At 32.8% G+C, this 20020-nt stretch overlaps 4 protein-coding genes across 4 annotated transcripts; all 4 read left to right on the top strand.

The window, feature by feature from the left end:
- Nucleotides 1–767: 767 nt before the first annotated feature.
- On the top strand, nt 768–2526 carry LOC126675286 (acyl carrier protein 4, chloroplastic). Its single transcript, XM_050369900.2, has 4 exons — nt 768–1014; nt 1135–1221; nt 1893–2015; nt 2097–2526. Exons 1-4 carry the CDS (start codon nt 943–945, stop codon nt 2232–2234), a joined length of 420 nt encoding a protein of 139 aa, XP_050225857.1. The 5' UTR covers nt 768–942; the 3' UTR covers nt 2235–2526.
- A 2561-nt stretch (nt 2527–5087) lies between these two features.
- LOC126673750 (coiled-coil domain-containing protein SCD2) lies at nt 5088–10172 on the top strand. The gene is made up of 17 exons (XM_050368004.2): nt 5088–5661; nt 5765–5955; nt 6046–6121; nt 6242–6283; nt 6365–6427; nt 6623–6672; nt 6769–6796; nt 7166–7240; nt 7327–7437; nt 7515–7575; nt 7759–7875; nt 7965–8083; nt 8647–8692; nt 8894–8935; nt 9021–9061; nt 9217–9343; nt 9745–10172. The coding sequence occupies exons 1-17, from the start codon at nt 5296–5298 to the stop codon at nt 9879–9881; spliced, it is 1692 nt and encodes a 563-aa protein (XP_050223961.1). The 5' UTR covers nt 5088–5295; the 3' UTR covers nt 9882–10172.
- A 3894-nt stretch (nt 10173–14066) lies between these two features.
- LOC126675281 (serine carboxypeptidase-like 45) lies at nt 14067–17217 on the top strand. Its single transcript, XM_050369894.1, has 9 exons — nt 14067–14580; nt 14670–14771; nt 14894–14989; nt 15328–15420; nt 15645–15724; nt 15811–16092; nt 16399–16523; nt 16602–16812; nt 16894–17217. Exons 1-9 carry the CDS (start codon nt 14082–14084, stop codon nt 17041–17043), a joined length of 1638 nt encoding a protein of 545 aa, XP_050225851.1. The 5' UTR covers nt 14067–14081; the 3' UTR covers nt 17044–17217.
- A 153-nt stretch (nt 17218–17370) lies between these two features.
- Nucleotides 17371–19835, top strand: LOC126672940 (uncharacterized). The gene is made up of 2 exons (XM_050366887.1): nt 17371–17424; nt 18465–19835. Exons 1-2 carry the CDS (start codon nt 17371–17373, stop codon nt 19833–19835), a joined length of 1425 nt encoding a protein of 474 aa, XP_050222844.1.
- The last annotated feature ends 185 nt before the right edge of the window (nt 19836–20020 follow it).

The raw sequence follows: 20020 nt of genomic DNA on the forward strand, positions 1-20020 counted from the left end.
CGAAATCGAGATTTCGACTCAAGCGGCAGAATTTTATTCGTTCGCCTATTCTAAAAAATATCAAAACCGACCTGTGTCGCTCTGCTATTTTTTTATAATTGAAACGACATATTGTTCGGCTATTTAAAATTATTTTATAACATTGTAAATATATGATATCTATTCGTAAATTATAATTTAACTAAGTAATAAAATAATCCAAAACGTGTTTTGGTGACTCTTGAGAGATGGAATTCACCAAAATAATTTTTGACGACACCCTTAGAGAAAGGGAGTTACCAAAAATTAGTTTGGCGACTCCCTTTAGATATTGACCTGATGGCAGATAGAATTGTTTACAAGTTTGGGTATCACCTTGTTTGCTCAGATTCCGCTCATTTGGGTCATATTTGATACATACTGGTGTTTTCAACGAATCATATATTTGGGTTCAAATTTGTATCAAATTCATTTTTTTTCTTGCAGATTTAAATTTAAATATTTAATTTTAATCCGAGAAAAATCCGACCTAAGATCGAATAGATTTAATTTACATGTCGGACTTAGATAATAAATATTGAATTTAAATTGGATTCAAAATTTACACTTACATGTAAAAGAATCGGATCTAGCCTGTGACAAATCTACTTTCGTTGCAAAATATTTAACATAATAAAAAATTGAATGCCTGCATAAACAGTTTATTCTATAATCTGATTACATTATAACTTTTATATTAAAAAATGATTTTTCACAAAAGAAAATTAGAAAAATTGTGCAAGTTGCAAACAGCAGATAGGCCTTCAATACTGAGGCTGAATCTTATCCACTCGTATTTGCCTCTCTACTTACCTTTTTCAGCTTTCAATTCCAAACTTGATAAACCTCGTTACAATATTTATTCAAGACACCTTAATTCTCCATTAATTTGACCTCTAATTCACTCTTTTGAAGTGAGTTTCCATGGCTTCAGTCTCAGCTTCTTGTCTTCGGTTCCAGCCCGCTGTACTCCTCCGCTCCAACAACACTAGCCTGGTCAGTTTTCTGATCTCTACCTTCCTATAAATTTATTTGAAAATACAATGCGACTCACTAATCTTCAGATTATTAGCCAACTATTGTATTATTAGACATTTATTAATATTGTTTTTGCAGAGAACAAATTTAAATGTGGTTTCGATGAACTTGGCAAACAAAGGCTTCCCTTCTTTAAAAGCCTCCCGTTTCCGCATTTCCTGCGCGGTAATTATATTCTTCGCGTCTGTTAACTATGCACAGTTATAAATCTGTAAAGGTTGTGGGTTTTATTTCTCCCACAATCATACTCTTTTCCCATTTAATTTTTTTAAGGAAAACTATGCACATTTCCTTTGTTTATTATGTAATATATGTCTAATCATGTTGAAAATTCACAATTTATTGACCATTTACCCAATTTTAATTTCCACATTTATAATCTGATTTGAATAGTTGCATTTAGCTATTATTGAAATGCAATTATTCAAAGCAGACTAAAGTGGATTAGAATCAATAAAAGTTGATAAAATTTGAACTTTTGCAAATGATTAAAATTAGGGTTTGGGTGATAGAGGCCCCAAAATTCAGAGACGATGAGTGATTATTAGCCGAAAATGCTGCTATATTTACCCAAACCGTTGTATTTTTTAAAGATAATGCAGCAGTTTTTAAATATCTGCAGCTTTATGTTATAAAATAAAAAAATTTGCTAATGGTTTTGCAAAGGCTAATCAAATTGTAATCTTTAAGCTATCTTATATATACTAATGCAACAGTTTTAAAACTGCTGCTAAGTTGGTGTTACTATTGCCCCACTATGTAGTGGTGAATTAGACGTATCATAATGTAAACATTTTTTAATGAATGTGGATGCTGACAAAATGATTGCTTGACAGGCTAAAGCAGAGACAGTGGAGAAAGTTTGTGGTATTGTTACTAAACAATTGGCTTTGGCTCCTGAGATCAAGCTCACCCCTGAATCTAAATTCTCTGAACTTGGTGCTGATTCCCTCGACACTGTAAGCCATCTTCCTCATTTTCATTAAATACTTGGATTTTGAGATATTAATTAAGCATAATTATGGTTATGGCTGTTGCAGGTGGAGATATTGATGGCTTTCGAGGAAGAATTTGAGATTAGTGTGGAAGAGGACAGTGCTCAGAACATAACAACAGTCCAAGAAGCAGCTGATTTGATTGAGAAACTCGTTCAAACTAAAACTGAAGCTGCAGCCTGATGAGTTTATTAAAATCAATTGGATTTCCCCATTTGTTTTAGGATTACTAGATTGATTGAATTTCAAGTTTTGTTTATTTATTGATTGAGTAATCAGTTTGGGGTAATGCTCAAGTTAATTATGTGCCAAAGAATCATGCAGTTGCCTAGGCCTAAAGTATCCGAGTTATTATGGCTCTTGACTTCATCTCTAAGTTGCATGTGCTTGCTGGTCGGCAAACTGAATTCATTCTCTTTGTATTTCCAGATAATGAAATTGCACGCTAGGCCGAGGTTCGTTTGCCAGTTTTAAAGTCCATGGCTTGCCATTTCTTTAAGACCCATCTACATAGCAAATGAGAATTCCCTTGTAGCAATGCTCTTTTTATGATTCAAACTCCTGATTTATGGGTCTCAAAACAACCAATTTTACCGTTGCTTTAAGCATCAACCTCCATAGCCATAAACTATCATTTTACCCTTCCTTCCTGCCATATTGCAGCTTATAAATTATAAGTACTCATTGTAAAAGTAAAAGGCAAAATGGGCAGTTTTCACCCCTAAATTTGTACACTTTCATCTATTCGAACACTAGACTGTTAATTTAACCTGTTACATGTTTTGACATATTTTTTGTCAATTTAATCTATATTCCTAATAATTGGATATTTGTCGTGACAACAAGGACAAGTAATTGTTTACTTAACTAGTTTCGCATTACGTGCTATGCACGTGGCTCGTAACGTAACTCCTCAATGAACATATTAGTAAATTTATTATAATTATCTCAATTTTTTATTTTATAATTAATATTTTCAGTTATTAAATTTTTTCCATACTTAATTTATTCTTCTTTTGGTTTTATAATAACCATAATTAAATAATTAACTTAATTTTATTAATAATATCTTTAAAAATAATAAGATAGAAATTTAAATAATAATATATTAACCAAATACAATATTTTAATTTTATAGTTCAATCAAACTAAAAGATAGATATTCCTACTAATTTGTAGACAATTTAGTTATTGTTTACATACTAAAAATTAAATTGGAGATAATTTAGCTACCTATTCTAATTAGGATTTTAATTACAATAATGATTAATTAAATAACTAATTAGTTAATGACTATAAAATCTTTATTTAGTAGTAAACTGAAAAGGATTATTCCGTAAATTTGCCTGTCCCCCCCCCATCCGTGCTTTTATATATAGTATAGATATAGATAGATAGATGTGTAAATACATACAACTAGGGGTGAGTAAGAACAGAACTAAACCAAAAAACCAAATCGAACCAAACCGAATTTTGTTGTTTGGTTAGATTTTTCGGTGAATATAGTTTGGTTTGGTTTTTATTTTAGGTAAAGTTTGATGTTCGGTGTTCGATTTAGTTTGAGTGTTTTAAAAACCGAACCGACCAAAAATTCTGAATTAACCGAACTTTAATATAAAATATATATTCTATAAAAATAATATATATATATATATATATATATATATATATATATATATAAAAATATATACATACTTATATTTTTATGCTTTTTATTTTTATATTTAATTATAGTTGATACATGAGTTAATAATAGTTATTTAAATATATATGAAATTTTATTAGGCTCTAATCATTTAATATTTGAATTAATTTTAATATAAAAAATTTAAAATAGTCAAATTTAGTTTTAACCGAACCGTACCAAATCGAAATTTTCGGTTCGGTATGGTTCGGTTTTTTTACCTCGAAACTGAATGTTCTGCTCGCTTTGGAAATTTTCCAAACCGAAAAAAACAAAAAAAATTAACCGAACCGACCGATGCTCAACCCTACATAGAACATAACTCACCTCTAAACTTTAACACTTTAACCATAGATCTATTACATGCTCTAACTTCTTCTTCTTCTTTTTTCTAACTAAATCTCACTTCTAAAACTACCTTTTAGCTTCTAATGGAAATAAAAGTAATAGAGAAACTGATCTTAGAAAAAAAAATATGAACTTGATTCATCATGTAAAATTGTGATCATCCATTTATTATCTTATATCAATTAATAATAATATTTTATTTTAATTAATATATCGCCCTTGTCATTCTTATCGATTGATTAATTGTATTTATTAATACCACATGTCATATAAATAATGAATAAATTATAATTCTACATGGTAAATTGTTCATGCAAATATTTTTCTACTTTAGACATATTATAATTTAAAAGATAGTTTATTTTATCTATTTTATAGTAACATCAATATATATCATTTTTATTTTATCTCTTATTCTGTCAATATAAAACAACTACCGGCTTATTATTATTATTATGAAATATTTCATTTTCTAATTTTTTTGTTTATAACTTAGATTTTTAAAAATATTTTTAATTTGAACTCATTTTTAATTTTTAATTTCAATTGTTGTGATTTGTTTAAATTAGAATGAAAAAAATTCATATATTTCCTTTATATTGCTTTATGTTTGAAATTTTTTATGCTAAAAAGTAAATTATAACAATATAAAGTAATATGAAAAGTATATTTAATTTTGTTTACTTTAATTTAAATAAATAGCTACTGTAAAAATTAAAATGTAAGTTAAAATTAACAATTTTTTAAATTTAGACCATAAAAAATTAAAAACGATGAAATGATTATATCTAAAATTACACTACTTGGCCAAATGATTAAATTTACCGCGCCGCCAAACACTCTCCATCCAAAATCATTATAAATTTCACCAATATACCGCAACAGACAATACACGACAGTATCGGACACGTCACCATTTCACCACTTTGAGAGATCTACCAATTATTGGGTCCCTCCATTTTCTACAGTTGGCAGACAGACGAGACACGACCCTCTCCCGCGAAGCTCGCATCAACGTCGTCGCTCAACTATCCAAACGACACCCCGTTTTCACAAGATTTCCAAAAACGTCAACAATATTCACTTCATTTCAACATCAAAATTTTCAGTTCCGTTTCCTTCTCTCTTCAAAATAATTATCGTTTTCACTGTCAAATACTCGCGCACATAATTCATACCCGTACACAACTAACACACACATATAAATAATTGATGGATCGGAGGAGGACCGGAAGTCCAGTGTACACGCGGCAGTGGAGCGGTACCTCAAGCAGCACGGGATCATCTTCACCGGTGATGTCACCGGCGCATCGTTTTAATTCAAGCATGTCAACAATCAAGCGTACTCAAAACGTTGCCGCAAAAGCCGCAGCTCAACGTCTAGCTCAAGTGATGGCGTCACAAACTACTGGAGACGACGACGACGACGAAGATGACGATCTAGGGTTTCGATTCAGTGCTCCGCCACCACATGCTCCCTCTAGTTTCAGTAGCAGTAACAATAATAATAACAATCACAGTGGAAGTAATAATAATAATATTTTGATTGGTAGACCTAATAGATCTCCTTCTCCTGCGGTATTAAACTATACTCTTATGCATTTTAGACTATTTATAGCTAATTATTTTTGTTTAGAGATCTAATAATTTGGATAATTTTGTTTGGTATGTTTAAATTTAGTTAGGTCGGAACTTTGCAGATCATGTAACTGTACCTTCAGTGAGATCAACATCAGCTGGAAGGCCGTCGATAACATCGGTTCGAACGGGAGCAGCAGCAGCATTGGTACCGCCTAGTAAATCGTCTATAAGAACTCCGGTTTCCATACCTCCAATTGAGGCTCCTAATAATAGGATTAATAAAGAAAAAAGGTTAGGTTACTCTTGTTGATGTAAGAAGCTTAAGTTCATTTGCAATTAGGATTATTCAGTGTAGGTTTGATTTATTTCTGATCGTTGTAGGTTTTCGGTAGATGCGAGACAGTTTAAGTCGAAAGATGCAGGAGATCAGCGTGAAGCTTCAGCACTTCGTGATGAGGTAAATTATGAAAATTTACATGTTCGCGTGGGGAAAATAAATATCTTTATGTTAATCGAGATAAGGGTGAGTTGCTAGCCAGGATGTACATTTTTAGCTAACTTAAGTTGAATTTTGCAGCTTGACATGCTACAAGAAGAGAATCAGGCTATATATGACAAGGTTTGTATTCTCACACCCTAATGTAATTGGTCCTTTTGGCTATGTTCTGTCATGTTTAACATGTCAGAACCTGCTGTACAGCTTCATAGTGCAGAAGAAAGATGCGAGGAGGCAGAAGCTAGAGCTAGGGAGCTTGAGAAACAGGTCATTTTATTTGCTCTATAAGAAATTCTCGTTTCAATTTAGTTTCTTTCTTCATTATGCTGACTCTGGCATGAACTGTGTACTTGCATACTCCTACTAAGCGAAAAATATTGTTTTAAGATTGGAAAATAAGATGTTTACTTGATATGGACACATGTGAGGATGCTAGTTCTGTTTCTGATTCTGTATGAACAGGTTGCAGCTCTTGGAGAAGGTGTCTCCCTGGAAGCCAAACTGTTGAGCAGGTAAAACATGCTTGTATGTTTGTTGATTATGTCTCTCTTGCTAATTACTTGTTGGCTTGTTGCTCTTATTCGTTTTTCTTTATTCTGTATTTTCAGGAAGGAAGCAGCATTGCGCCAAAGAGAGGTGAGTCGGGATTTCCTTATGGCTATGAAGTAGATATGAACATGACCATATATGGCTTTTATGCGGTCTACTTATTTTTCCATGTTTACTGGAACAGTATTTTTGGGCCGCCTTGAGAGCTATTTCTCTCATGTCTGCATGTTTTCCTAGTTTGTGCAAACTATTATCAATAATATATGTCTGCATGTTTTCCTAGTTTGTGCAAACTATTATCAATAATATATGTCTGCATGTTTTCCTAGTTTGTGCAAACCATCATCATCAGCAAACTATTATCAATAATATATCTCTCTACTTGTTTGGCCCTCAACTCAACTTAGTTTTCTGGTGGCTGCTATTTCATAAACTTACTTTCATTTCTTATTGCAGGCTGCTCTCAAGGCTGCAAAACAAAATAAAGATGGCAAAGATGAAGAATTTGCAACTCTTCGTTCTGAACTTGAGGTAAAGCATGATACTACTGCTGGTTTTGGTCAATGCATTAAAGGTTATGTTACAATATCATAGGTTGCCTCATCTGTCTTAATTAGAACTTGAAAGAAGGAGCTGCAATAGCATTAGAACAGTTTCAAGAAGCAGAATCTGAGGCGAAAACTCTTCGAAATATGACACAGAGAATGATTTTGACTCAGGAAGAGATGGTATGTGCAGTGAAATTGAACCGAAATATTGTTTTAGCTGTGTAGAGTGATATCAGTATGCTGTTTGTACTTTTTAGGAGGAAGTTGTCTTGAAGAGATGTTGGCTTGCTCGATATTGGGGTTTAGCTGTACAACATGGTAATTAATTTTATGTATTAATTTCCTTGATATGGCATGTGGAGACAAAGATTGATGCATTATCACGTTTACCTTGTTGATTGGTTTAATAGTTTTACTTGCTATTTATTCGCATTGAACATAGAACTACAGATGGCAAGTAAACTTATCTTTCTGATGCTTACTTTCATGGCTGCTTCACAGGCATTTGTTCTGATATTGCTGTAACAAAGCATGAGCATTGGTCAGCTTTAGCTCCTCTACCTTTTGAAATTGTCATTTCTGCCGGACAAAAGGCCAAGGAGGAGGCTTTGGATAAAGGTGGTTTTTTCTTACTACAATTTGTTTATGTATTCTTATCCTTTTTGCTCGCTGTTACTTAAACCTAAGTACTTTATTGAATGGAACAGATGGTGATGATCCAGATAGGGGTAAATCTGTTCGTGATTTGAGTGATTTAACTGGGGAAGGAAATATTGAAAGCATGCTTTCAGTTGAAATGGGACTGAGGGAATTGGCTTCTTTGAAGGTTTGTCCTTATCTTTTACCTAAGGAATTTCTTTGAACCCTCCCCTTGCTCAGCCAGCTCTATTCCGAACCTCTTGTTCATGGGCATCCTTAATCATTTACTCCCTCCGTCACATAAAGGAAAAAGTTGTCGCTTTTGGCGTCCCATAAAGATAGAAAAGATTGCCATACTTAATTTTAGTTGAAGATAAAATTATCAAAATACCCTCATAATTTTATCATATAAGTGTTAAATATAGTGACTCCATAATGACTCATTTTTAGAAAATTAAAACGGTGTTGATAGTAATAAATTAACCATAATTAATAAATTTGAAATTCTTGTGAAAATGCTACTTTTTATATCTTTATGGGATGGGGGGACTGTGTTATTTGTCTTTTAGAAATTTGCATGCCTACATATCCTGAGTTGATTTTGAGATTGGAGTTGTTTCTCTTGCTATCATATAATGATCAACCTACCATTCTGTTTAACGTTCTTTTTCCCATTCTCTCGCTTATTTTTTTTTTTAGTGAAAATACAATCTGAAATTTTCAATTTTTGTTTTCTTCACCTGTCTTAAGGTTGAAGATGCTGTCGTTCTTGCACGGGCCCAGTACAGACGTCCAAGTATGGTTTGATACTCCATCTGATTTGTCTTACTTGTGCAGGTTCTTTTGTGTCTTCTAATTGGTTCATGAAATGTCTTTTGTCAAGCTAATTGATAAAATTATTTTGTAAAAGAATTTCTTTCATTTACATAACTTTTAAATCAAGGCGTATGCCACTCTAATCAAAATTACCTAATCTTTTTATTGTCTGGTTTTCCAGGTTTGAGATCATCAGTTGATCCCAAGTTTGCAGAGGCCTTTGGTAAGAGGAATAATCTTACTTATTGTATTAGTGGTTTTGCTCAGTATATTTCCTATTAATATCGCCACCCCCTTTTAAACTGCAGAATTAAGCGAGCAGGAGGCCGAAGATGTTATTTTCAAGGAGGTCAGATTCCTTGTTATAGCCATCTCCTTTCTCTTTTTGTTGTGAATTGTTAAGGGTCCTTGATATGATAGTAGACTGAGTTTGGCTATTCCTTGTTATAGTCCCGTTTTCTTTTTGTTCAAAAACTGTTAAAATGGCTATTATGGAATTTGCAGGCATGGCTTACATACTTCTGGAGAAGAGCCAAAATGCATGGTGTTGAAGAGGATATTGCAGAAGAGCGGCTTCAGTTTTGGATCAGCCGCAGTGGACAGCCTCCTACTTCGCACGATGCCGTGGACGGTAAACCTTACCTTTTTTGTGCTTATAATACGTGCTATATGAAAGCGACAATATCCAAAAAAAAATGTGTGTACTCTGTAGGATTTTTTTCTCTTTCCCTTTAGCTTTGCCTAGCTATGCACGGTGCAGATTGTATTCAGACTATTGGATTTGTTGCTTAGGCCATTCTCCCGGTTTACCATTTCATACTAGCAAGTTGACCATGGGTCTAGGTATTTCATGTGATATGGTACATCTTGGGTTCATGATTAAAACAATTTTTTTGATGCAATCCTACTTAGGAAAAGGATGAGATACAACTATCTTAGATATGTGTAGTAATGAAGAGCTATGATGTTACTGTGATTTATTTGCATCTTATTTCGGGAAATGAACTTATGATGTTTTGCGGTGTTTTGCAGTTGAGAGAGGATTGTTGGAATTGAGGAAATTAAGCATAGAACAGCAGCTCTGGGAAGCATCTCGTAGAGAAATTGAGCCGCCCACCTCTGGCTCAGTTGCCAATCATAAACGTACAGATTCAGAAATCTCTTATTGATTGAATTTGCCTCTTTTTTGAAAATTCTTTCTTCTCTATTTTGTGTAGGTTGCTTGTTTCAATTTAATGCTTTTTTTTTTCTTGTCAATGTTCATAGTATTTTTTTTTTACATGCTAGAGGAATTCTCCTTATTACGCGGTTATTTTCTTATTTGGCGATATAGTTAGTTCTTGATGCAACAATCAATGGTATAGTCATTGTAGCTCTTGACGAAATTGTGGGAGTGAAATGTTATATATTGGATATGGAAGTGAAATAGTTGAAAATTGAAATATCATTTTGAATTTCAACCAGGAGTGAACGGTTGAGCCATTTTATGGCCTCATGCCAATGAGCACTTTTAATAGTGGATCCCTGCAATCCATAAAGACTTGGGGGAATTAGCTCTTAAATTAGTCTTATTATAAATTCGTCTTTTAAATTTATTAATCTTTTATTAATTATTTCTTCTAAATTTGTTTTGAAAAATGAAAAAATTGGATTAAGTAATCAATAAAATTGATAAATTTAAGGAGATTTAGGAAATAAATGTAATTTGGGGTAATTAAAAATGAGGTGTAAGTTTGAGGTGCGAGTTGATTCCATATAAGACTCCAGATTAAGCAAATTTATGTAAGAAAAATATCCATATTAAGGGTGACTTGGCTTGAATTTTATACACTTGTGGGTTCTGAAGTCTTTCTTGTAAGAGGATTTTCTACATGAGCTGGGGACTTGTTCTGCTCAGTCAGCTCATAACTATACAAATGCCTGTTTTGGTATTGCTCTTGGATTGAAAGAAACAGTGTTCTTAATTATTTGATTTTTTTTTTTGGTAATTTATTATTTTAAAAATATTTATTTATGTGTTCTTTTATTAATAGTTTTTTTAAATTAAAAAGTGTTGATAAAATAATTTTTTGAAAAAGAAACATTTGATTGAAATGCCAAATGAGACCCTAATCAAGAAAATGCTAAATAAAATATTTACATTCTCAGCTAATTTATTTGATACAAGATGCTTAATTTCGAAACTAAAAAAAAATAAAAATTGTGAATGATTGCTTTTACAGTTTTCATCATATAATCTTAAAATGGCTTTCATCAATCTCAAACAATCATTTCGTATTTGTATATAAGTTTGCATGCTACCGCAAGACAAGATTTTTTTCCTGAGGAGATTCGATTTGGAACTATTATATGTCCAACGTCCAATATTGAAATAATTTCAGAGTTTTTTCTTGACTATATTTGTGTCAACAAACAATTCGAAATGCCTCGACTTTTTTAGAATAGGGCTCGGCAGAATGATGATTTTAATGATGATACTGATGGTATTCAGTGAAGTTTAATCTTTGATAAAAAAAAATTAAATTATAATTTTAGATTTTTTATTATAATATGAGAGGCCATTGAATTTGAAACACTTTTAAATACTAATATTAAAAGAACAAGTTACAAAAGGAACTCAAAGAATAGAAAACATATAAATTCCAAAATAAATATTTTTTTCATTTCTATTACTATGGATGTTTGAAACTTTCTTAATTTAATATAGGGATGCATATATTGGAGGGGAGCTATAATGATATAAGAAAATCAAGGAAGATTACATCTCAATTATTACAAAAATAGCAATCTCAATATTTATTTGGAAATGGGAAGGCACGAGATCGATCTCACTGTTTGAAATGGGTGACAAATGAGGCATGTGAGATATAACCCACGCCAAGCCAGAAAAGGGTACAATTTTACAGTAAAATATAAAAAGTTGATGAGCTTTTTCCCACTATCAATATAATATCCACAACAAAACTATTACTATAATTATAAAACTCAACCTTTGCTTTCATTTTAAGACCCCTCCAGACTCCGTATACAACACATTTTCCAACCACTTCTCATTTTTTTATGTTAAACACCTTAAAGGTAATGATTCAAAATTTTAATAATTTTAAAAAATTTAATTTAATTTTGTTGCCAAGCAAATGAAATAAGCGAGACTGATGAGTAATGATAAAATCCTTGTGTTGTGTACATTTTGTTTGGGTGTGAGTTGGATAGTGCCCAAAACACGATTTAAAGGCATCCATTTTGTCATCTTGCTGTTGGCTTACTGTAGCTCATTGATAGCAGACAGTCAGTCCCCGCCCCTCTCCACCCTTTCTGTTAGAGTGGTCCTAATCCAACATTTTTTCTTTATCTATTTTCTTCTCTCCAACTCCAAAATACTAGTTTTTTTTTAATACATTAAGATAATATTCTTCAACTTGGACAATTGCTAAAATTGACAAAAATCACAAAATTTGGACTATTTTGGATAATAATAGTTATACAGCACAATAGCTGTGCTATTCGTATAACAAACTAATAGAGTGTTTGTCATGTTAAAATATTTAGTAATAAAAAAAATAAACAATAATTAAAGATACTATATCGAACTCATCGACATATTGTAAAAATGACATTGACCTTTTTAAAAAAGCAATATGCACACAAAGTCTTAATCCTTTGACATGAAAAAGCCCTTGACTTAAAAGTTGTGTTGAATTCTAGACAAAATGCTAAAATTGATTGTATCATGTAATTAGTGAGAAAGAAGATTCATTAGTAGCTATAATAATGTGGTCGTTTTGCAGCTATGATGGGAGGACATGTGGCGGACCAATCTATTTGGTAGAGTAAAATCTTCAAAAGATTCAGGTGGAGGATGTTCAGATCTTATTATATTGTCGTTTTAACTATTAACAAGACACATTTTACCAAAAACATCACTAAGATAACAAATTCATTGACCTATAAGTATAAAAAGAAAAGCTACATTTTTTTCCTAATCTAAAGCCTATTTCACTTTAAGTAATCGAAATTATAATTAAATTAATTAGGTATCATTATCAAATTCAATAATTATTTTCCTTTGTTATCAAAAAAACATCTAACCAAAGAGAGATTCTTAGGTAGACTTAGTCTACCCGTCATCCGTAGACTAACCTATCACATTTTGACACGTCATTAAAATAATGGGACTATCGTAATTTTGTTCATTACTTGTTTACACCTTTGGATAGTAATATTACGATAGTGCCATTATTTTAATGACGTGTCAAAATGTGATAGGTTAATCTACGGATGACGTGGTGGACTAAGTCTACCAAAATAGATAGATAATTATATTGCATTAGATTCCATTACCGTGAACCAAATATAGTCTTACTAGTAACAGAGTGATTCTCTCTATGTCAAACAAAAATCTGCCTAAGCCATATGAACTGTCTTCTCAATATAAGAAAACAAAATGCTGGATTGTACTTGGAATTAAAAGAAAAATTTAATTAAATCCATGATTTAAGAGCCAAACGGAACTGGCTCGACTGCATAGAGGCCAGCCGGTTCAATTCTTCTCTAAAATTCAGATTTTAGGTGGGACGTTCTTACCACTTGATCTAGCTCATCTCATCTTATTTATTAGCTAGAATGTAATTTATTTATTAATTAATTTTCCACTTTTTATGTATGTTTTTATTTAATTGGTTGAACTGATTGAACCATAACCGTCGGACAATACCGATTCGATTTTTACAACTCTGATTCAACCAAGCCATATTTTGGAAAAACAAAAAGGAAGTGATAAAACTGTTACAAAATATTCCTGCCACATTCTTTGAAGAACAGAAGCGAATTTGTCACATTTTTCTGAGAATTGGAAAGTAATGACTGTAAAGTCACTTTTTAAGAACAACCCCTCTCCTCATCTTTTTAGTATAATTTAAAAGATACAAACCTATTTCTGCATTCCCACTCGTCTTATTGGTTTACCACTACTGAAAACTTAAATTTTTTTCATCACAACTGTAAAATATATATACTTTCCTGTTAGAAAACAAAATAAATATGCAAAAAGCATGCTCACATTCCAAAAATGCCAACCATAGAATTATTAGAATATTAGATTCCAAAGTTTTATGTTTGTAGAGATCTAATCACATCCTTAAAATATTGCATCGCACTCTATCTTTCAATTTTTGGTATTGTGTAGCATATTTCTATTTCGTGATATTGTTTTATTCAAAATGTCACCGTTTTTTTTACACATTTTTAACTTTATTTTTGATGAAAACACTATATTACAAAAGCGCGAAAAATTGAGATATATGCGGAGGTTTTAAAGAATGAAAACGTGAAACGTTGGGATTAAATAAGCAAATAACCCTAATATATATATGCTGACTCGGATATTGGCCCTTACATTACACCTCAAAATTATAAGTCTATGGAGTCATCGAGTGTTAGATACATCTCTTTCAACGCCATTTTCAGGCCTGCAACCAAAAAGCAAGAACCGTAATCATAATATAATACAAAACCTATCCTCCTATTTATTTACTACCCCACCCCCTCACCTCTTTGTCCTCCACTCACCACCCTTTCTTCAAACCTCAGCCAGTTCTTCTTTTTTTGCTGCTGTGAAATTCAATATGTTTTGTTTAACATGCAAAAATTTGGCATTGGTGTTAATGGTGTTTCAGCTAATTTGCATTTCTCTATGTTTTCATCATTCTGATAAGATCGTGAGGCTCCCCGGACAACCCCGCGTCGGGTTTCAGCAGTTTTCGGGGTATGTTAGTGTTGATGAAACGAAGCATAGAGCTCTTTTTTATTACTTTGCTGAAGCTGAGATTGATCCAGATTCTAAGCCTTTGGTTCTATGGCTAAATGGAGGTTATAATTCTCATCTTTTGCTTCATTTCATTAGTATTATGGGTAAATTCTTTGAATAAAATGTGGGTTTAAACTTTGTTTAATTGCAGGTCCTGGTTGTTCTTCTGTTGGAGTTGGAGCATTCTCCGAAAATGGACCTTTCAGACCAAATGGAAAAGTTTTAATGAGAAATGAATATAGTTGGAATAAAGGTATCAACTAATTTTGTTTTCATCAATAGGCTATAGCTCAAATCGTATAAGCGTTATTAAATGCTAAGGTGGTGAGTTCAATTCCTCCCACAAGCGGTTAATATGATATAATTTGATTGCAGAAGCAAATATGTTATATTTGGAGTCACCAGTTGGAGTTGGATTCTCTTATGCTACTGATAGATCATCTTATGTGGCAGTGGATGATGAGGCAACAGGTAAATACTATTAATAAACCCATCAAATTAATATTTTTGGAACCTTCATCTCCTTTTTCTTTAATTTCCCTTAACTTAACTCCAAATAGTTTTGTTGCTTTTTTTTTTCTTTTGACCCAAAAAAAGAAGCAAAAGTTTGTCACCTTTATGAATTATGTTGTTACAGATAAAACAGTGTTTTGTCTCCCAATTGTTACTGTTTATCCCAAAACAACAAAACAAAAATGCAATAAAAAGTTGTTTTTGCTTGTTTTTGGTGTTTTATCAATTTTTGCAAAATTAAACAATGTTTAATTCCAAGCTGAGTTTTTTTTTGCTCTTGCTATTGTTGTGTTAAGCTAGGGACAATCTTGTATTCTTGAAACGCTGGTTCAACAAGTTCCCTCAATATAGGCACAGGGACTTGTTCTTAACAGGGGAAAGCTATGCAGGTACAACATTTTCCTTCTTTTCCCACCTAGCATCGAAACGGAAATGAAAAATATATCGAAAATAAGAAACGGGGAAATGTTATCTTTTTTAAGAACATGTTATAAATATAGATTTTACGAGCATTTATGGAAACGAAAATAAACTCTGGAACATATAATTCAAAAAAATTCCGTGCCAACGTAGTTTTTTTTCTAATCCAACTATGCTTAATCATTTTGTTCAGGTCACTACATTCCTCAACTTGCAAAGCTTATGGTTGAAATTAACAAAAAGGAAAATTTATTCCAGCTAAAAGGAATTGCAGTAAGAAATTTAATTAATGTTTATAATTAGTCCACTGATATTCTTTAAGACTTGAGCTGATAAATTAATGAATTGGTGTGGTGCAGTTGGGAAATCCTGTACTAGAATATGCTACTGATTTGAATTCAAGAGCGGAGTACTTATGGTCTCATGGGCTGATTTCAGATTCAACATTTGAAATGTTTACTACTTCTTGTAATTATTCGAGATATGTGAGTGAATACTATAGAGACTCACTTTCAAGTGTTTGCTCACGAGTTATGGCCCGAGTTAACTCAGAAACCAGTAGGTTTGTGGATAAATATGATGTTACGCTTGATGTCTGCATTTCATCAATCTTATCGCAGTCCAAGGTTTTAAGACCGCAGGTATGTATTTCTCTGAACTTAAATATCAATTTGCCCCTTTAATTTTGCACGCTTTGGCAAATTAGCACATATATTCATTTTACTATCAAATTAGTCAAAAAGTTGTCTATTCTTATCAATTTGGTCAGAAATATACGTGCATGGTTTAGGGAGTAAATTGATAATAATTCGCAAGTTTTTGCTAATTGACCAACACATACCAGCTCAAGGGCCAAACTATATTTAAGTCTATTCTTTGCATATACAACTTTTCTTTTCTATATTCTGTTTAGGTTCATAATTTTTCTTATCATTCTTCAATGGCAGCAAGTATCGGAGAGAATAGATGTGTGCGTAGACGACGAAACCATGAACTATCTCAACAGAAAGGATGTACAGAAGGCTTTACATGCTCGGCTTGTTGGCGTTGGCCGATGGGAAGCTTGCAGCGAGTAATTGAATTACCTCTATGCTTTACTCGTTCAATCATAAAAGAAATATGTGTTTGACTGGTTTTCTTTTGGAAACAGCATACTGGAGTACGAGGTGCTTAATCTAGAAATACCGACGATCAATATCGTTGGATCGCTTATCAAAGCTGGAATTCGAGTACTGGTTTACAGTGGAGATCAAGATTCTGTGATTCCATTAACGGGTAGCCGAACCCTTGTTCATAGACTAGCAAAAGAGTTGGAACTCAACACGAGCGTGCCTTATAGAGTTTGGTTTGCAGACAAGCAGGTAAAACTCAACTAAATGTAGCACATATTTCATTAAGTTTATGGATAAATTGTTATGAATTCTGAAATGTGTTTGATATAGGTTGGTGGATGGACTCAAGTTTATAGTGAGATTCTGTCATTTGCGACGATAAGAGGGGCTTCTCATGAAGTGCCATACTCGCAGCCGGAGAGATCATTGGTGCTATTTAAGTCGTTTTTGCAAGGCAAACATCTACCTGTAGAATTCTGATATTCTTTTTTATTGTAATGTACATATTTTGGTGTTGGTATAGTCATTCAAAAGCATAATATTCTTTGTTTTTGCAAAAAGAAAATGAGTGTCATTAGGGTTTTCTCAAGTGTAATCAATGTTGAAGGTTACTACAATTTGCAATTTTGATGATAGATTTCTTTGATTGGATTATTTTGCAAGTACTGGAGAACTCATTTGATTGATGACAAAATGGTGAAAGAATTTAAATTAATATTTTACTAATATTAATGTAGTACTCCTATTATTTAATTTAAAAAAAAAACTATAAAGGTGGATATATATATAGTTGGCTCATCACCGACCATGACCGCCCCAATCCTGAAAGCTGAAAAGTTAGAAAAAGTAAAATTCAATAGGGTAAAATCTATTATTGGTGTTTGAAGTTTTATAAATATGCTTTTAAAGTATTTAAACTCTTATTTCTTTTAAATAGGCATTTTAACTTCTAAAATATAGTATCATACAAGAATTTAAAAATATTTTTCAATTATCACTGCGCTAAAACGATAAAAGTAAGCATTATATTTAATAATTTTCACTGTCATACTAATAAGATAATAATTTATACGAATGAAATATTTTTCTATGTGGTATCGAAATAGCAAATACATTAGCAAATTTAATATTTAATTTTGATCTAATTAATAGTCTACCAGGATGAAGTTTATACGAACTAAGGTGGTGTTTGATTATAACTTAAGAGAAAAATTGGCCTGAGAACTCTTCCGCCGGTTCTGAGTCATCTTTTCACCTTTTCTCTTAACATAATGATTGAAATTAAAATTTTCAGCATTTATTTTTATTAAATAACATTTAATAACAATATAATTTCAATTTGACTTAATTAATTAAGTCAAATATATTAAAAAAATATTTAACTTAAAAAATTCTAAATATAAATTATCATACTAATCAATAAAATATCTTTGGAAATTTAAATCTTTTAATAAAATTATCTATAATTATACCTTTACACTTATATGTATATTATAGATATTATATATATTATAATATCAATTTGTTTTAATATATATCAAAAAATTGGAAAGATTCAAATTAAAATTAATTTAATGAGAAAATTTAATATTTTCAATGATGAAAATTATCAAACGGATTATGAAATCCATCTTAGCTAACTTAATGTTCATAATTTTCTTCTAGACCTAACCGGTGATTAAAAATGAATAAAATACCGTTTTGATATGTTTTTAAAAACTAAAGCAGGAGAAAAGAATGGTGCTAGAGATTTTCCTAGGTTTTCCTATGGAGCGCTCCTATGCCTAAATTAGGGTTTCCCTAGTCTAGGTCATTTTTTTTTCCTGGAGTGGAGTTTTATTCGTTCTTTCGATTGTTTTCTCTTGTAGAATTCATCTACGATTGTTTGTTCTCTTTGCTAGGTGTTGTTGAGTTTTGTCGTTGTGTTTTCTCCCGTAGAGATGGAGAATGAGTTAGAAAACCTTTGGAGGAAATTTTCATTAACTGATGAGGAACAAGATATCGTTGAACTTGGGGAACATGGCACAGGAGGAGTACATGCAGAAAAGTTTAAAAGGTGCATTGTGGGTCGTTTGCTTCCGGGGAAACCTATCAACGTCAAAGCACTACATAGTGCAATGACTGGTGCATGGAAAATCAACGGAAATTTTGATATATCAGATATTGGCAAAGGAGTGTTTGTTTGTGAATTCAAAAATCATAGGGATAAGGTGAAGGTGTTGAGAGAAGCCCCATGGCATTATGATAGACAGCTGGTTATTTTATCGGAGGTACAAGGCGATGAGCAATTATCAGAGGTGAAGCTGAATGAATCTCCTTTCTGGATTCGGTTATGCAACGTGCCGTTAAATTGCAGAGACAGTGAGAGTATTACTAGAATTGCAGAACGAGTAGGGAAGGTATTGGAGATTAGAGAGGAGGACGTTGCTGTATGGGGTAAACATATCCGAGTTAGGGTACTGGTCGATGTTAATGTTCCTCTTAAGCGGGGAACCTTTATCCGTAATAGCAAGGGCGAGAAGGTGTGGGTTTATTTTCGATTCGAAAAACTCCCTAATTTTTGTTACTGGTGCGGCTTGTTAGGGCATGTTCATGATGATTGTGAGACGCGTCCGGAGTGTGTCGAGGAGATAGACTGGCCATATAGCCCGGCACTACGGGCATCTCCATTCCGTAAAGCTGTCGGATCCAAAACTACTGAAAGGAGAGCTGATGTTGTCTTCTCGAGAAGTGAAGGGATGGGTGATAATGAAAATGTCCAGGTTCGCCGTCGTTTGAATGAAGAGTTTGAGGGGGAAATAAATGATCTCACTTGTGGGGTATCCAAACTACCTGTGTTAAGTAAAGAAGCAGAAACTGTTGTAGATAATGAGAAAGGAGAAGCTGAGGGTGTGAATAGGCTGAATATAGTGTCTGAGCATGGAAGTGAAATTGGGGTGAGGATTGATAGTCTAAATTTCACACCAGGCAGGGGGTCTGGAGCTGTTCAAGAGAAATCGGGGTTAGGAGCGAAGAAAAAAGGGGGAAGGAATCTGAAAAACGCAGCCCGCGGTGTCCAACCTGCTGTGAGTAAATCGACTGACAACGAATCTTTACAGGCGAGAATGTTAAAAAGGAAACCCCAATATCAACTTCAGTTACTTGATATTTACTCGGAGGATGTCGAGATGCAGGATCTCTGCTCAAAGAAGCCAAAAGCTTCTATTGCTGGACTGGATCAAAATTCTTCTTTTTTGGCGGAGACTGCAGGACAGTCTCGCCAGTCGCAATGAAAACCTTCAGTTGGAACCTCCAAGGGTTGGGGAATCCTTGGACGGTAAGAGCTTTAAAGAAATATGTTAATGACCATAACCCCGATATTATTTTTCTTATGGAGTCTCGTCTTTGTCAGTTTGAAGTTAATTATTTTAAGTTTTCGTTTTCTAGTTTCTATTATTTTGTTGTTGATGCCCGAGGT

The sequence above is a fragment of the Mercurialis annua genome, linkage group LG3 (genome assembly GCF_937616625.2).
Source record: "Mercurialis annua linkage group LG3, ddMerAnnu1.2, whole genome shotgun sequence".
NCBI classification, from domain to species: domain Eukaryota; kingdom Viridiplantae; phylum Streptophyta; class Magnoliopsida; order Malpighiales; family Euphorbiaceae; genus Mercurialis; species Mercurialis annua.

Coding starts and splice junctions, on each gene's coding strand:
- LOC126673750 (XM_050368004.2), top strand. CDS start 5,296: ATGGATCGGAGGAGGACCGGAAGTCCAGTGTACACGCGGCAGTGGAGC. Junction 6,428..6,622: donor CTAGGGAGCTTGAGAAACAG/GTCATTTTATTT, acceptor CTGTATGAACAG/GTTGCAGCTCTTGGAGAAGG. Junction 6,797..7,165: donor CAGCATTGCGCCAAAGAGAG/GTGAGTCGGGAT, acceptor TTCTTATTGCAG/GCTGCTCTCAAGGCTGCAAA.
- LOC126675281 (XM_050369894.1), top strand. CDS start 14,082: ATGCTGACTCGGATATTGGCCCTTACATTACACCTCAAAATTATAAGT. Junction 16,093..16,398: donor CCAAGGTTTTAAGACCGCAG/GTATGTATTTCT, acceptor CTTCAATGGCAG/CAAGTATCGGAGAGAATAGA. Junction 16,524..16,601: donor CGATGGGAAGCTTGCAGCGA/GTAATTGAATTA, acceptor TTTTGGAAACAG/CATACTGGAGTACGAGGTGC.
- LOC126675286 (XM_050369900.2), top strand. CDS start 943: ATGGCTTCAGTCTCAGCTTCTTGTCTTCGGTTCCAGCCCGCTGTACTC. Junction 1,222..1,892: donor GTTTCCGCATTTCCTGCGCG/GTAATTATATTC, acceptor ATTGCTTGACAG/GCTAAAGCAGAGACAGTGGA. Junction 2,016..2,096: donor GTGCTGATTCCCTCGACACT/GTAAGCCATCTT, acceptor TGGCTGTTGCAG/GTGGAGATATTGATGGCTTT.
- LOC126672940 (XM_050366887.1), top strand. CDS start 17,371: ATGACCGCCCCAATCCTGAAAGCTGAAAAGTTAGAAAAAGTAAAATTC. Junction 17,425..18,464: donor AAAAAGTAAAATTCAATAGG/GTAAAATCTATT, acceptor TCTCTTTGCTAG/GTGTTGTTGAGTTTTGTCGT.